The following is a 16,997-nucleotide window of genomic DNA, read 5'->3' on the forward strand; positions in this document are numbered from 1 at the left end:
TCTGTGCGCTCAGGGCGGGGCACCTGCTGGTGTGCCGCGGGCGGGACCGTGGTGGCTCTGAGCCGGACGGGCCGAGCCCCCGGGGATTCCCTGCGGCTCCACACCATCCTCAGGCCTCGCCCGGACCCGCAGGAGCCCCGTCAGCCCCACAGGCCCCCACCTTCCCGCTCCTTTTGTCCGACGTAGGTTCACGGAGAAGCTGGAGCAGGAGGCCCGTTTTCCCGGCGGCGCCTCTCAGGAGGCGGCGGTGGCTGCATGCAGGGGGTGGCCGGTGAGTGGGCAGACCTTCTGGCTTCGAGCGGCCGTCTTGCCTCCTGAGAACAAGAGTGAGCCGGCCACCTTCTCGGCACCGGAGCTCCGTTTCCTCGTCTGCAGAATGGGACGCTAATCTTACCCCATTGGCTCGTTGAAAACACCGGAGCGGGAGCCCGGCTCCAAGTAAATGCCCCAGGGCGTGGCTCCTTGCGCCGGGTGTCCCCATCAGAGCGACCCCGGGCGAGGTTTCAGTTTTTCTCCGGCAAAGCAGGAGGCTGGAGGGGGCAGTGTGGTGCTGAGGGGCCAGCACCCACGGGTGGCCGGGAGTTGCTGGTGGGGGGTGCCATGGCCTTGCCTTACCCGTTCTCTGTTGAGGCCTGGAAAAGGCTGGGCGGGTTTTAGTTGTGAGCCCCCCGCCCAGGCATCTGGTCATTCGGGGACTCAGGAGAACTTCGCTCACCGGTCAGTGCCTCCTATGGCCAGTGGCAGGTAAGGGCAAGCAACGTGTCCGGGGCCAAAGTGCCCTGAACTCCCGTGTCTGCAGACCCGCTCGCTCCCTGCTTCCGTGCAGGTCTGAGTGCACGTGGGGAGGGGGGGTTGGGGGAGGTGCAGGGTTGTGTGCGTGCCTTACGATGTACACCATAAGCTCCTGTCGCCAAGGGGCTTGTGGTGTGAATTACACACAGAGAAAAGACACGCACAGAGATAGCTACAGCACCAGGCGTGAGGTGAACGCGTCCCCAGAAAGACACAAGGAAGGTGCTGAGGGAATTCAGGAGGGGACGATGTCACGCTGGGGGAAGGGGCAGAGGAGGGGAGGTCTGGGACGGCTTTGAGCTCTCCTTAAATTCCAGTAGGACGGGATACGGAGTGGGGTGGGGGAGGTGTTCCCAGCCGCACGAGTGGGAAAGAGCGGGAGTCTAGGGTCAGAGGGATCCAGGCCCAAATCCACGACTAACTGGTGACCCAAGTGAATCACTTAAGCCTTTCTATTAGTTTACAGAGCGAGAGCATAAAGGATGGGCACTAGAGCCTTCCTGGCCTGCCTTTCGGGGCTGCTGGGAGGTGGGATGGAGTATTTCAAATTTTTTTTTTCAATGTTTATTTATTTTTGGGACAGAGAGAGACAGAGTATGAACGGGGGAGGGGCAGAGAGAGAGGGAGACACAGAATCGGAAACAGGCTCCAGGCTCTGAGCAGTCAGCCCAGAGCCTGATGCGGGGCTCGAACCCACGGACCGTGAGATCGTGACCTGAGCCGAAGTCGGACGCTTAACCCACTGAGCCACCCAGGTGCCCCGGGATGGAGTATTTCATGTGCGAGTGCTGTTCAGACCCTGGAGTTGCTTTTACTATTAAAATAACAAGGCTTCTAGATAAGAACATGGTAATGACTGCACCTGGATGGGCTAGTAAGCTGTTTGGTCTGATGCCCCAACCATCCAGGGTCTGAGGGAGGGTGTGGTTGACTTTCTGATACTGTCTCTCCTTGGAAGGTTAAGGGTATCCCTTAAATGCCAAGTCTTGTTATTTTATTTCTCTCTCTCTCTCTAATGTGTATTTATTTATTTGGGGGGGGGGGAGAGAGAGACAGACAGAGGGAGAGAGAATGCCAAGCAGGCTCCACACAGTGTAGAGCCTGACGCAGGGCTCAATCACAAACTGTGAGATCATGACCTGAGCCAAAATCTAGTCAGATGCTCAAGCAACTGAGCCACCCAAGCACTCCTCATGGGATTTTCTAAAAACTCATTATTATTTATCCTATATCTAAATTCCATCCGTCTATCCCATCCATCCACCCACCCCTCATCCATCCATCCATCCAATAAACCTTTATTGAGTATATCCTTGCTTAGCTCTGGGGATACAGAAAAAAATCAGGCCCCTTCTCTGTGCTCATTGAGTTCACAGTCTAGTGGGAAAGACAGCCATACAAGCCACAATTCATTACTTTCCTTAACCCCATTTTCAGACAGTTGTACCTTTGGCAGTAACAGTTTCCACAGACCACGGATTATGGGACTTTAAGGTCAGTGATCTTAGGTATCATCTCTTCTACGTCACTCATTCTACTGACGGGGAAATCGTGGTGGTTATTTGTTGTGGAAAATACAACAACGTCCTCTTGTTGGCTTCTGAATGACCTCTCCTGGATTTTAATTTCAGTTCAGTTCACCTTTATGAAACATCTACTATGGGCAAGATCTGCAGATACAGTGATGGACAAGACACCATTTCTATCCTCAAGAAGGTCACAGTCGAGGGGGAAAAGGACACACAAACAGGCAACAGCCACACTGCTTGATAAAGACGGGGACAGAGCACAGGGCGTGAAAGTACAGAAGAAGGGCCCCTGATCTGGATTTGGGGAGCTCAGGGGAGGCTTTCTAGAAGGAAGACCTGTGAGTCATCTCTTGAAGGGCGAAAAGAAACCTGTTAGATGAAGAGGACGGAAGGGCATGCCAGGCAGAAGGAAGCATGGCTTGTCGGAGGACCTGGAAGCGGGTATTATTGGGGCTTAAGGAGGGAGGCGGTGGGGCGCGAGTGGAGAGGAGGTGGGGGCAAGGGGCAGCTTGGTGTGGGGCTGGTGGCCAAAGGCCGTCTCTTCCTTCCCGGGCTTGGTGAGTGCAGCCTCACTCGCTTCCCCTGAGCCCAGAAGCCCCACCGCACCCGCTGGCCTTCGTCTCTAAACAGGTGCCCCTCTGTCTATGGTCCCTTGCTTTATTGAGCTTTGCAGATACTCCATGTTTTTACTTTGCAAAGGGAAGGTTTGTGGCAACCCTGGGTCGAGCAAGTCTATCGGTGTCACTTTCGTAACAGCGTTTGCTCCCTCTGTGTCTCTGTGTCCTCTTTTGGTAATTTTTGCAACGTTTCAAACTTTTTCATTATTACATTTGTTATGGTGATCTGTCATCAGCGAGTACGACTTGTTGAAAGTTCAGATGATGGTTAGCAGTTTTTAGCGATCAAGCCTTTTTCAAAAAGATTTCCAGTAATCTCTATACCCAGCATGGGGCTCGAACTCACAACCCCGAGATCGAGAGTCACATGCCCCCTGACGGACTCAGCCAGGTGCCCCGCGATAAGGTATTTTTAAATTAAGGTATATATGTTGGTTTTTGTAGACATAATGCTATTGCATACTTAGTAAACTATAGTGTAGTGTAAACATAACTTTTTAAAAATAAAGTTTATTTATTTTTGATATAGAGAGAGAGATGGAGAGAGCGAGTGTGCAGGACAGAGCATCCCAAGCAGGCTCCGTGCTGACAGCACAGAGCCTGACGTGGAGTCCGGACTCACAAACTCAGGAGATCATGACCTGAGCTGAAATCGAGAGTCGGACGCCTAACCGACTGAGCCCCCCGGGCGCCCCGAGGGAACATAACTTTTATGTGCAGGGGGAAGCCAGAAAATTCATTGGCTTGCTTTCTTGCGATATTTACTTTCTTGCAGGGGGCTGGGACCGAGCCCGAGGCGTCTCTGAGGCGCCTGGAGACTGAAGAGGCCGATTCGCCCGAAGGAAGAGCCCATCCTGTGGCTCAAGCGCCACCACCCCCGCGAAGCCTCAGTGTGCTACCTCCGCCTTCAATGAGCCGTACCGTCTATACCACACTTGGGATCTCGGTCGCGGCTCCTTTTCATCCACGAAAGTATAGCCTCTGTGGTGAGACCATAAGCTCCTGAGGGCTGCCTGTGATAACGTTTAGTTTAATAAATACCAAGAAGACCGAGCCCTACTGGTGTGGATTTCGGGACACGTGGAAAGTGCCGGGGCTTTGGGGTTGGATTGGATTCTGGCCATGCCACTAGGTCCCCGTTAGTAACTGCGGGCGAATTTTAAAACCCGCCTGCTGCCTCAGTTTCCTCCTCTGTAAAGTGAATGATGGCTCCAAGTCACCGGTTGTTCTGAGGACCCGGGTGTGGCTGGGGGCTGGGGGACGGGCTGGGGCTTCCCAGCAGGGGGGCTTCGGCCACAGCAGCAGCGGAGGGCAGGCGAGGCGGCAGGCCAGGGTGGGGGAGCTGATGCCATCCGGGCCGGGCTGAGCAGCTCCCAGTGTGGTCCGGTGGGCTGGCCCGCGAATACCCGCTCGCATCTGTCCCTCCCCCCAACCCCGAGAGGCGGGGACCCTACTTTTATCTTGTTTTTTCGAGGGGGAAGCTGAACATCAGAAGGTAGTTAGCTGCCTGTGGTCGCGCGGCCACCGTGTGGCAGAGGGGACTCCAGCCTGGGCTCTTGGCCACTAAAGCCCGGGCTCTGCGCTCTCCCCACTCCAACAGGGCGGCCGCGCAGAGGAGCCGATTCCGTGGCTCCGCTGTCCAGCTCCAGCCATTTCCAGAAGAATCTGCAGTGGACCTTCGGCTCTGGCACAGTTTGGTCCCCCCGCGCCGTCCGTGACGGCAGGACCTAGTCTCACAGTCCTTGTCTGGATCCAGGGGGCACAGCCGGGAGAATGGGAGGCGGGAGGCTGGCCCAGAAGGGTCAGCTGAAGCGGGAGGCAGGCCACGGTGCCGGAGGGGGCACAGAAATGCCCCGGAGCCTGGCCCTGAAAAATGACTCTCACAGCCCAGATGCTGTATCTGGCAGTGAGAGCCGAGGCTAACGGCACGTTCTGCTCCTAACAACCAATTTACTAGGAAATCATTAGGCCTAACAGGTGCTTTGTGTGGGGATGGGGTGGGGGGGAGAAGAGCAAGAAGACAGAGGGGAAGGGGAGGGAGGGCAGGGCAGGGCATGCGGAGGGCGGGTGGGCTCTGGAGGGCCTGCACGGCCATGGGCAGGCACGGGAGGCGCCAGGCGCGGGTCTGACCCCGGCGCTACGGCTGGTGCCGGCGGGGTGGGGGTGCAGGGGGAACGACCACGTTGCTGGTGATAACAACAACCATCGGGATTATCGTGTGCAGCCGTACTCGGGTTTCTGGGGTTGTGGCTTAGATTACAAGTAATATTTAGCTCTTAATCGCAGCCAACAGGGATTGCAGAGGTGAGGCTGGCACGCAGAGGGCTCTCTGGCCCGTTTGTTGGGAGCTCTGTCCACTTGCAGCTCGGCATTCAAGAGAGCTGCTTTAGAAACCCACTGTGTGTGTGTGCACACGAGCATGCTTGTGGGCCAGTGCTCGCTCACCTATGTACACACATGTGTGCACATACCGGGGTGTATGGCTCTCCTGCCCTTCCCCTTCCTGGACAGAAAAATCATTTCTCCCTCTGAAACCCCGGCTGTGCCCGGGGATCCCGTCACCTCCCCTTCCTCACTGATCCCTAAATCAGCTGCGGTTAGAAGAGGAAATGAATTCTGCTCTGCTCCCATCTCTTTGGAACTCCCTTTGCACACAGTGGGAGCTTAATAAATACTTGATGATGGCTCTGAACCTGGGAAGCGGGCAGCTGTTCCCAGCTCTGACTCTCCGGGCCCCACAGGGCAGATCAGGTGGGGGAGTGGCCACGGCGGGTGGGGGGGTGGGGATGGGGGGGGGTGTTCAGTCTTCCTGCCAGACGCTGTGGTGACGCCGCAGCGCCCGGGAGCTGCTCTGTTTCACACGCCCTGCTGTGGGAAGGCCAGTTTTCCTGCAAGCCTTCTCTGGTTCCTTCCCAGCACGCGGGCCACTTACTTCATGGAGGCCCCGCTTTGCCCTGAGCAGCACAGTGGAAAGGCGTCCGGGCAGACGGGATAGCAGCTGTGGGTCCCACCGACCTGGGTTCAAATCCCAGCACCCTCCACCGGCCCGGTGACATCTGGCAATTTACTTACCTGTGCTTGTGTGATCTGTTCCTCAGTTTTCATCTGTAAAAGGAGAATGATGACATCATTTGCATGGGGTTGAAGTGGGGGGTGGAAGTAACAAAGAGGCGCCTGCACGCTTACTGCCGGCGTTCAGTAGGTGAGCTTACCCACCTGGGGTCGGGAGACGGAGGGGGGGGGCCCGTCTGCTCTGTGACCCCTGGAGCTGTAGCTCAACGTCTCGGAGCATCAGGCTGTGAACTGGGGACACCAGGCCCACGTCCCCGGCGTCTGGGGTCGACCTGCGGTCGACCCTGGCGGGTAACGACCGGCGGCCTGCCCGCCCCACCCCCGCGTCAGGGTGCGCAGCCCCCTCCTTGCGAGGCCCCGCTCCTCCTCCCCAGCGCGCCGCGCGCGCGCACGTCCCCGTCGCCTCGCGGGCTTGTGCCACACCTGTCGCAGCCGAGAGGGCCGGCCCGGGGTGGGGGGGGTGGGGTGGGGGGTGGGAGGGGCGGCGGAAACTACAGCTCCCAGCCCTCGCCGCGCGGCCCGGGCCGGGGGGTGGGGGGGGGTGGGGGGTGGGGGGGGGGGGTGGGGGGTGGGGGGGGGTGGGGGGCGGCGGGCCCCTCCCCCGGGGAGGAGCCCGCGCGGGGGCGGAGTCAGGAGGCGGCGGCGCCCCGAGCCGAGCCAATGAGCCCCGCTGCCACCAAGTGGGCTGGGCCTGCAGCGGAGCGCTGGCCGCGGGAGGGGAGAGCAGAGCTGTTGAGCCCGCGAGGAGCGAGGCTGAGCCTGGCCGTGCGCGCTCCCAGAGGGCCGCCTCCTGAGACGGAGTTCCTTCCCCGCTTCTTCTTGCCCCAGGCCCCTCCTGCCCAGGGCCATGCACCCCTGAGTGGCGACGTCTGGACCCTGGGCAGCCCCAGAGAACCGGAGCCAGAGAACGAAGACGGGGCCAGGACACCTGCTGGGGGCTTGGATGCCCGGCTGCCTCTGAGGACATCTTTGGAGCGAGGGTGGCTTTGGGGTGGGGGGTTGTGCCGCAGGGAATCCAGCCAGGCCCCAAGATGGACACTTCTGGGCACTTCCATGACTCGGGGGTGGGGGACCTGGATGAAGACCCCAAGGGTCCCTGCCCGTCGTCCGGGGATGAGCAGCAGCCGCCGCCGCCGCCGCCGCCGCCCCCAGCAGCCCCCCAGCAGCCCCCGGGACCCCTGCTGCAGCCTCCGCAGCAGCCCCAGCAGCAGCCAGCGCGTCCCCTGTCTCTGCTCGCCCAGGTCCAGAGCCAGCCCGTCCAGCCCGGCCTGCCGCACTCCTCACCCACGACGCTCAGGGGCCCCCCTTCGGCCAACTCCACCGCTGCCCTCCGCCCCTCCTCCAGGCAAGGCAGCCAGTTCAATCTCAATGACCACTTGCTCGGCCACTCTCCAAGCTCCACAGCCACAAGTGGGCCCGCTGGCGGCGGCCGGCACCGGCAGGCCAGCCCCCTGGCGCACCGGCGGGACAGCAACCCCTTCACGGAGATCGCCATGAGCTCCTGCAAGTACAGCGGGGGGGTCATGAAGCCCCTGAGCCGGCTGAGCGCCTCCCGGAGGAACCTCATCGAGGCCGAGCCGGAAGGCCAGCCCCTCCAGCTCTTCAGCCCCAGCAACCCCCCCGAGATCATCATCTCCTCCCGGGAGGACAACCATACCCACCAGACCCTGCTCCACCCCCCCAACGCCACCCACAACCACCAGCACGCCGGCCCCGGCCCCGGCCCCGGCCCGGCCACCGCCGCCGGCAGCGCCACCTTCCCCAAAGCCAACAAACGGAAAAACCAAAACATTGGCTATAAGCTGGGACACAGGAGGGCCCTGTTCGAAAAGAGGAAGCGTCTCAGTGACTATGCTCTGATTTTTGGGATGTTTGGAATTGTTGTCATGGTGATAGAGACCGAGCTCTCTTGGGGTTTGTACTCAAAGGTAGGGCTGCAGCTTCTCTTTATACCTTGAACAAAAGGAATATGTAGGTAGCAACAGAGAGAGAGGGGAGAGAGAGAGAGAGAGAGAGAGAGAGAGAGAGAGAGAGGTGGATGGAGAGGAAAGGGAGAGAAGATTGATGGAGGGCGGTGGTGGGGAGAGGCGTTTGCTCAATTAGATGGAGCGCTCGAACTTGGCTTGCTTTCCCAACCCCGGGAGAATTCATTCCTCGCCTTCTGGGGGGAGCAGCCCCCGTGCACTGTGTCTGTTGCAGACTCTGTGCCGGGGAGGTCGAAAGAGTCCCTTCTGAGAAACCGTTTTCCTCCTGGCTCACGAGAACCAAAGCGGAGCCCAGCGGCTTCACGCACCAATTAATTACACTCTGCCTTGATGTGCCTGCCAGTCCCCGCGACTCCCCCTCCGCTCCCGCCCTGCTCCACTCCATTTTCCCGAGGATGGAAGAGAAATAAATGTCTGGGTGGGGGGTGGGGACTCCATGCCTGTCCCTTCTCTGCGGCTTCTCCCCCTCTTCCCAAGTTTCTCTTTTCCTCCTCGTCCCCGACAGACTTTGGGCAAAATAGAAACGCACCCGTGACCCGAGTCTCCCGGGGGGGGGGGGGGCACGGGTGAAAACAGGGGCGGAGGGAACCCGCGGTCCTTTCCCTCGGGAGAGAGCACTCCGAATAAAGCTGCTGCCGCCTGACGAAAATGGCTACAGGTGTCCCCAGCAGAGCAGGTGGGTGCCGCCGTGGCCTGAGCCCCGGGGAGCACCTCTGCCTCAGATGGGCTGACAGGGCTCCCGGATCAGTCAGGTGGAGCGTGTGCGCAGCCGGGGCGGCTGGTGGCTGGGCTTCAGCCTCAGGCTCGGAGATCACGGCCTTTGGCGGGGGCGGGGGGGGGGGGGGGTGGTGATTCCCGGCAGGTGGGTTCCTGCCACGCTCGGCCTGCTGGGGGCCCTCGTGCTGCGGGCTGGAGGGCTCGGGGGACCCGGGCACTCATTGGACAAGCGGATTTCTTCCCACTCTACCCCTCACCCCCGATTTGTTGTTGGGGAGGAGGGTGTGTGAGTGCATGTGTGCGTGCTGGCCTGTCCCTTGGATTTCTCTTCCTATTTGTCATTTCGGGCAGGGGGTGGCTGGGAGGGGTTCAGCTGTTGGAGGTTTCAAATAGAGCCTGTTTCAGGCTGGGCCCAGCTGCTGTGGGGCTGTCACATTCCTTGTTGAGATCCAGCCGCAAAAACCTAGGAGGTGCTGATCGGATTTCCCTGTCCCCAGCCTCTCTCTCCAGCAGGGCACGGGCAGAGCCGTCAAGCCACCTGAGTAGCCAGGACCTAGACTTCCTTCTGTGCAGAGGGTCCCCCAGGGCCCCAGCTGCTCAGAGGGGGCCGCCCCAGCTGGCTGCATGTCCGTAGCACGGGGTTTGAGCCCCTCAGAGAGCAGAAGTGAGTGGGGTTCCCGGCAGTAACAGCTCACTTAGTCATGCCCGAAGGCTGCAGCTCTCAGGGCCGCCTGGGGGGGGGGGGGGAGGGCGCTGGGGGGGGGCTGTCCCCCTCGGCAGGGCTCTGGCTCCTTCCAGCCACCCGTGGGGACCAGGAGCCGTCACTGGGGGAGAATGATGAAGGCCCCGGGACTAGGAGGTGGGGGGAAGGGGAGAGACCAGCACCCCAGTGCCCCCGGGGGTCGGAGCTCTTCGGAGGACCTGGCTTGGGGCAGGTCTGTGCGCGTGGTCTTCATGTCACAGGAGGGTTTCCACTGGCAGGAGAGGGGCCAGGGCAGGGAGAGGGCCTCACCCAGAGCCGGAGGAAGCGGGGTCTGGTGTGGAGCAAGGGTCAGGGGGCCAACGGGCTGGGTGTCCCCCGCTTCTAAACCGCTGGCGCTCAAGGCGGCACGAGAGGTTATGACCAGGAAGGTCCTGCTGGGCCCAGCTGGTGAGGTGGCTGCCTTGTGTGCCCCTGGGACAGCCCTGGCTGTAGAAACAAGGCTCCCTTTAACCCGCTCCCCTGCCTGCCAGGCTTCCTGTCTGCCGTCTGTGCATGGAGTCATTCAGGAAGCAGCATTTCCTGGGGTCTCCCGTGTCAGGGCTCGTGGACCCAGGAGGAGGAAGGCGGGTACCCCTCTCGTCCCAGACACAAACAGGATCGTTTTAGGGAATCAGAGTGAAGGTTGAATCCCAGCTCGGTCGCTTCCAGAGCTGTGGTCTCGGACAAGCCATGTAACTTCTGCGAGCCGGTCCCCCAGCTGTCGGTGGGGAGAGCGAACTTGCTAAGTGTAAGGCTCCAACACGGGGCCTCATGTCATTGTTATTAATAGTGGTGATGAGGGCAGAGGGGTCTTTCCCACCAACTCTGGCTCCAGAATCAGCTGGGCCCTTGACAGACTGGGAGCTAACGCTCGTCAGTGGCGTGAGAAGTTGTGTCTTGTCGGGGAGAAGTTCTGAGAGGGGCTGGAAGCACCTCTGATCGCGGGTGGGTGGTAGGGAGGGCACGTCTGCCCCCAGGCTCTACCGTGGCCAGTGGGTTTGGGCGAGGAAGGAGTGTCGCCAGCTGGGAAAGCTGGGCTGCTCTCTCTCTCGCTGGAGATCTCTGGGTGTCCGGTCGGCTTTGCTGACCCGTGTGGACGTAGTCCGGGCGGGCTGGTAGCCGTGCACGGGTGGGGGCTTCCCACTCACGGGCCCTCGGAGGGGTCCCCGCTGCTTCCCCGAGTGACTGAAGGCGGCTGATGGGTGCCAGACCTGCAGCTTTCTGGAGCTCTCTGTTTTCCTCCACGGGGCTGCGGACCCCCCTTTGCGTCTTTGGCCGATACTTGCTGCTGGGGGAGAATCTGCACGTGGGGCTGGCTCTCTGGAGTTGGAACCTGGCCCTGCCCTGAGGCTCAGAGTTCATGCAAAAGGGAGCCAGAGTGAGGAGGTGAGAAGTCGGCCAGAGTGGTCCTCGGTCCCCTCCTCACAAGCCTGAGGTGACGCAGGAAGGGGGGGGGCAGGAGGTGGGCCAAAGCAGGGTCCAGATGGCAGGAGGGGCGGGGCCATGAGTCCCCCCCACCCCGTAAGAGACAAGCGCCCGAGGGGGCCCTCGTGGGCTCCGACTGGTTCCGGGCTATCCCTGAACTGGACGAAGAGTCTAGGGTTTAAAAACGAATAGGTGGTTTATGTCAAGGGCGTAGACAACGTGGCAGGGCCGGGGTTAGAGGTCCCGCCGAGAGCTCCCAGGGATGTGGTCTGTCACGTCTGTGCCCGTCAGGACAGAGGCAGCGATGCTTTGGGGTCGCCCTGGCATTCCGTGCTCCTCCAGAGTCGGTCTGAGGCACACCTCCCGCTGTGCTGTGTGCACCGGGACCACAGGGCCCGGCCCCCTCCATCTCGGAGCCGAGGAGCCCCCAGCCCCGGCTGGCCGGTCCCGTGGGGGCTCCTCTCAGGGACCTCTGGTGTCGGCTGGGACCACCGGGGGCGGGGGGCGGAAATGCTGCTGCCACAAGGCAGCCGTCTCTGTCCCCGTGTGTGCCCAACCTCCAGCCCCTACCCGCCCCCGGGCTCACCTCCCTGGCAGAACTGACCGCTGCCAGGGGCGCCGGTGCCTGCCTGCCCGGCCCCGCTGCTCTGCCCGCTGCCCCTGCCTGGCCTTGCTGCGGGGGCCGCCGCGGCCACGGGTCCCCCTGGCCCGTCTCCTCCCACGCGTGGCCTCCCCCCCACCCCGGCTCCGGCACTCTTCCTCCTTCAGAACACCTGGGGGGGGGGGGGAGGCAGGCCTCTCCGCACGCCCAGGGGGGCCTGGGCTCCTGGCCGTCCGCGCTGCGAAGAAAACGGGGTCCCCTCGGGCCGACTTGTGGGGTGTCTTTGCTGACCTCACAGAGGTCAGGGGGTCCACCCTCGGCCTCCAGCCCGGATGACTGAGCAGGTTCGCGGGTCCCTGCGCGGGGAGCCCCTGTCTGCATAAGGGCAGAGTGGCAGCCGGGCTCGGCAGGGTGACCGGCCCGCGCCTCCTGCCAGACCCGGGAGCCGCATTGGGCGGGTAGGTGGCGTGTTTGCGGACAGAGGCCTCGGGGTGCCCGTGCCTGTGGTTTCCGGTGTGTTGGCGCTGCTGAACGGGACGGAGCCCTCCGCGGACCCTCCTGCGTCACGGCCTGCAGGGCACGGCGGCAGGAGGCGGGAGGGTCGGAGCCAGGGGTCTGTTTTGCACCGAGGTCACGCTGAGTGTCTTGGCCCAGGGAGGACTCGTGAGCCGCTCTGAGAGCGTGGAAGCGAGGCCCTGCTCCCACCCAGGGTGGTGGCGACCTTATGAGCTTCGCGACGGCCTACGGCTGAGTCAAACGTTTGTAACCCCAGAGGGGACAACTCAACAGTACCTGCTTCCCCTTGGGCATCGTCACGCTGTTTTTAACTGTCCGGGAGGGACTTCGGGGTGCCTGCCCCCCCCCACCTGCCCCCCAAGCAGCGTCCATCGCTGGGCGTGTCTGCTGTGCAGGCTGATCGGAAAGCTGGGGGACCCCCTCGCCTGCCCCTCACAGAGCTTTCGGGGAGGGGCACTGGCGAGGCCGCGGTCCAAAGACCGCGAAGGTAACTTCAAAACATCGAAGGTAAAGCAACACAAACCGAAAGGAAATTCGAGTAACCACCATAGAGAAGCCACGGCCTGGATGGAAATGTAAAATCAGAAGACAGAGCTTTGGTTCTGTGGCAGTTAGTTATTTGTAAAGCACATTTGGGGGAGAAAATCAGTACGTATGAGAGAGTGAGGTTGTGAGGGGGCAGCGTGGAGGCACCTCTGTGCTGGCTCAGCGGCAGGCCCGCCCTTCATTCGGACCTGTTTTCCTTCTCTCTCTTTCCAAACCCCGAAGGGAGAGGGAAAGGACCAGTCATTCCTCTTTAAATAACGAGGGGGGGATTGGGAGGCCACGCTGTTCCCGGAGCCGCGGGGAGGAAGTTCTGGGCCTTTTCTTCTGCGAGGAACGTCTGGAGGAGGAGGCCAGGAGGAGGCCAGGGTTCCGCGGCGCCCCCGGGCTCCCCCCGGCCCCCCAGGGGCTCGGCTGCAGGCAAGGGTGCCGGAGGAGGGCTGGGGGCTGGCCCCGTGCCGGCCGCTGGGCGAGGGGGAGGCAGAGGCTCTGCCTCGATGGCTGTCCTCTGTCCTGGCTGGAGTGCTGGGAGGCGTGGGTGTGGTCCCGTCCCCTCATAGAGAAGTCCCCAGGCCGGACGCTGTCAGTGGGTGGCGGTGCTGGGGTGAGAACCCGGGGCCCTTGGCCCATCTGACTCCCGAGTTGAGGCCTTTCCTCGCCTGCTGCTGCCGGAGAAACTGTTTATGATTCCGCAGAGAGACAGATCTAGGTGGCCAGGCCGGAGACCCGTGTGCCCCACACTGGGAGGGAGGGAACTGTACCGGGGAGGGGCGGGGAGAGCGGGGCAGGTGCAGCCTGGGTGCCGGGTGAGGTGGTGGACAGGCCCCGGGGCGGTGCTGGAGGCCTGGCCGTACTGCCCCCGGGTGATGATGGACAGGGCGGGTGTGGGGGTTGCAGACAGGATGAGAGCCCTCGCCGCGAGGCTCCCCGCCCCCCAAACCCGGCGCCAGCCCCGGGCTCTGGCCCCTGCCCTTCCTCGGGGGGCCTCTTCCTCCGTACCGGCCACCCGGGTGCCCACTGGGGGCGACCGTGGGCTCGGCTTGTCCACTGCTCACAGTTTTTCCGTGCTTTCAGCTCCTCGCGACCCCACCGTGGCCCTGGGGTCGCTACAAGCCGCTCTGTTCGCAGGTGGGAAGCGGGGTGCACAGGGGTGCGTGGGCGTGCCAGGTGCCCCTCTCAGGAGGGATGGTTCTAGATCCAGAGCCCAGGGCCCCCCAGCACCTGCCGTCTCCCTGTGCTGAGTTGCCACAAGCCTCTGCTGGGGGTTTGAGGGAGGGAACCTCCAAAAGCTTCTCCGTCCTGGTTCTAGAAATGCCTTCTTCATTCACCCTGGAGGCTCAGCTTCCTACCTCGGCGACGTGAGGCCGTGTTTGGCTCTGTGAGCGGCAGTGGGTGTCACAGAAAGGCTGGTCTGCTTCCCTCTTGCTTCTGACTCGCCGTGCAACTGTCGTCAGGGCCCTTCACCTCTCCGGGCCTCTGGTTCTCCGGCTTGGAAACGAGGGCAGGGCCCTGGCGCTGACCCCCCACCCCGTCCCAGAGCTTTCTGACCCCACCGAATGTGCGTCTGTGGTGTTCCACTGCTAAGACCACACAGGCCACCGTCCTCCAGCTCTGTCCTCGGCCAGGCCCGCACCCAGGTGCCGCCCACCCAGGCCGACCGCATCGTCTACTGGGGGAGGCTCCCTGCAGATGGTCCTCGAGGGTTAACCAGACCAGAATGGGAGCGTCACGGGCAGGGGCCTTTCTGGGAACGAGGAGTCTCAGGAGCCGGGGCTGAGGGGTGCAGATGCCAGGAGGGGAGCGGAGCAGGGAGGCCTGGGAAGGTTGCTGGGGCCACGTGTCGTCCTAGAGGCTGGAAGCAGGGAGCAGGATGCCTGCACCAGGGACAAGGGCGTGGGGGCCGTTTCACGGCGAGTTGGCGGGGGCCCTGCCCGCTGCACTTCTGTCCCCAGAGTTGTGACGCATCGGCACGGCCGACCTCCCAGCGTGGTGGTTAAGGGCTCGGGCTCTGGGTTTGAGTTCCGACTTGGTGGAATGTGGTGGGGGGTCCTCAGGGAGTTTCCTGGATCTGAAACTCACTTCTCAGACGGCAAGAGGGAATCTCGGCCCTGCCCGTAGCACGGCACCCGGTGCAGAGCCGGGCGCGTACTCAGCCTTGACACGTGCCCGCTGCTGCTCTGGGGAGCCCCGCGCCGACATGGCGTTCCCGCCGACCCACAGCCACTCGGAGGACCGTGGGCACGCAGGTCGCCTCCCACACCGGTGGCTCTGGAGCAGGTGAGCACGTGTGGCCTGTGCCCCCTTTCTGATGAAACCGATGCCCCCCCCCCCCCCCCCTTGGACGACAAGCCCTAGTCATGTTCCCAGACGGGTCTGCACGGGCGCATCTGGGCCGTGAGAGGAAGCAGGACGTTCCCCGGGAGGAGGGGCCGCAGCGCTAGCCTGGCCTGGGCTTCTGGCCTCGTCTCGTGGGACCCAGTTCTCCTGCTCACAGTCAGCAAGCTGTGGCCCGGGCACAGCTGACCGGGTGTGGCCGTGCAAACGGGACAGGTGGAGAGGGAACAAAAATAAGCCTATGGAGTCAGGCCAGAGGCCGAGCGTCCAGGAGGAAGGTCAGGGGGACACGCGATGACCAGGCAGAACGAGGCTGAGAGCAGGGGCGGCAGGGAGAGGGCCAGCCAGGGGGCCGCCTGGGACAGAGCCAGGGGACCAAGGAAGCGCTGGGGCTTTCTCGTGTGACTTCGAGATGACGGGCTTTCCTCTGAGACCCGTGACAGGGAATTCGGGGATGTGGGGCCTGTGGGTTGAGGCTTTCTGGGCTCTGTGCTGCGGCGGTCGGGGAGGTCGTGCCGGGGTCAGCGCCTGCCCTGTGTGGGGCACGTTTCCCCCCACGGGGCTACTTGGTGGCGAGGTAACAAGAGTTGCGTTCTGAGTGGGGCCCCGGCAGTGCTAAATGAACAACACGCAAGTGATGTGCGAAATAACACGCACATTGGCACCTGCTATTTTGAGGCCGCTTGCCGGGCATTTTCCTTAAGGGACGGGCGTGATGCTGTGTCAGGCAAGCGGGCAGGTGCCTGAAAGGTCGCTCCCCCGGGGGCTGGACTGGCTGGTGTCGGCCCTGGAGAGCGCCCGGGCCCCGGGCCGGCGGGCGGCACCCGTGGGAATCGTGGTCTGGTTCGGCTTGAACTCTTAGATGCAGGAGCCCAGCAGGCCGGCGGCTGTCCTGGGGCAGCCCACGGGGAGCGGGGACCGGCCTGGGGCAGCCCCTCGCTGCCGGGTGACCGTGAGGCCGGCGCCTCAGACTCTGCCAGCCTCGCGTTCCCCGTGTGCACGTGGGGCGAGCGTGCCCGTGGCCCGGCGGCCTCGTGGCCCACACCCCCCCCCCCCGCCCCCACCCCCGGTGGCCTGCCAGGAGAGTCCTTCCTGGCCGGCGCCTGCTTGGCTGCACCCTCGCAGGGTTTTGTGCAGAGCTGTTCTCCTTTGTGAGAAGGTTCCTGCTTTTGACAAACTGGGGCTTAGCCATGTTTTCTCTTTTCTGGCCTCTACTGGGTCGGGGGTCGGCTTGCTCAGGCAGTGCCCCAACAGGCCCCCACGTGGCAGTGCCGGGAGCCGCTGACCGAGGAGATGTCGCCTTCCTCCAAGATGAGGGCTCAGGCGGGGTGCGCCACCCTGGGTCGGGCCACTGCCTTTGGAGGGGCTCCGAGTGGCCGTGTTGTTGGTGGCGTGAAGGGGGGCCCCGGAGGAGCCGGTGGCTACCTGGCCGGGGTGGAGCCTGTATGCCGGACAGCCACGTTCCACTGCCCTGCAGGTGTGCTGGCCTGGGTGGCTGTGGCCCTGCCCACCTCCGTGAGGGGGGCGGAGCAGGGGCCATGCTCCTCCTCGCACGATGGCGAGGCCCAGGGAAGTTGTGCGACTTGTCCGAGGCCTCTCGGCGTGGCCAGAGGCCAGGGCGAGGCTGGGGCCCAGGACACCTGCTACCAGGTGAGGCCCTGTTCCAGCTCCCAGGACTGCGGGGTCCGCGCCCGTAAGCACCGCGTGAGCCACGGGGGACTCTCCTCTGGAATGTGTCGCTCTCCCCCGACTCCTCCTGAGACAGCTCAGCCTTCCACCACGGATCTGTCCAGCTGTGTGGCCTTGATCGGTGGCCTCTGTCTGGAAAGTGGGACTGTAATTCCTTTTGCTGAGTCTGGAGGTGGGCGATTCAGCATGGCTTAGACCTGGCCCCAGGGGGCTCCTAGGCCCGCTCGGGTCTCCGAGGCCTGCTTTTTCTTCCCGGAGCCCAGTGGCCACGGGATCCCACGGGATCCCTCAGCTGGTCCCGTGACTCCCTGCCCTCCTGCTCTGGGCTGGACCAGACGTTGTCACTGCTCCCGGAGTGTGGCGGTGCTGAGCCGGAAGGAAGGACGTTCGGCATGAGACACAGACCCACAGACCGGGTTCGCCCTGCCCGCCGGC

At 62.8% G+C, this 16,997-nt stretch overlaps 1 protein-coding gene and 1 long non-coding RNA gene across 5 annotated transcripts in view; both read left to right on the forward strand.

The window, feature by feature from the left end:
* Positions 1-4,346, forward strand: LOC125155413 (uncharacterized). Its single transcript, XR_007148205.1, has 4 exons — positions 1-744; positions 2,230-2,286; positions 2,424-2,762; positions 3,714-4,346. It is a non-coding gene; the product is annotated as an uncharacterized LOC125155413 (long non-coding RNA).
* Positions 4,347-6,018: 1,672 nt separating this feature from the next.
* The window catches only part of KCNN3 (potassium calcium-activated channel subfamily N member 3), a 124,496-nt gene continuing 113,517 nt past the window's right edge, over positions 6,019-16,997 (forward strand). For 3 of the 4 annotated variants that reach the window (XR_007148130.1, XR_007148129.1, XM_047840447.1), the window contains exons 1-2: positions 6,019-6,140; positions 6,839-7,938. Coding sequence is in view for 2 of the 4 variants with exons in the window: in XM_047840447.1 (XP_047696403.1) it covers positions 6,074-6,140; positions 6,839-7,938 (1,167 nt within the window). In the remaining 2 variants the exon portion in view is untranslated. Of the gene's footprint in view, positions 6,141-6,761; positions 7,939-16,997 lie in introns of those variants that run through there. The other variant, XM_047840448.1, reaches the window with a different exon arrangement.

This window comes from Prionailurus viverrinus, chromosome F1 (assembly GCF_022837055.1).
Source record: "Prionailurus viverrinus isolate Anna chromosome F1, UM_Priviv_1.0, whole genome shotgun sequence".
NCBI classification, from domain to species: Eukaryota; Metazoa; Chordata; class Mammalia; order Carnivora; family Felidae; genus Prionailurus; species Prionailurus viverrinus.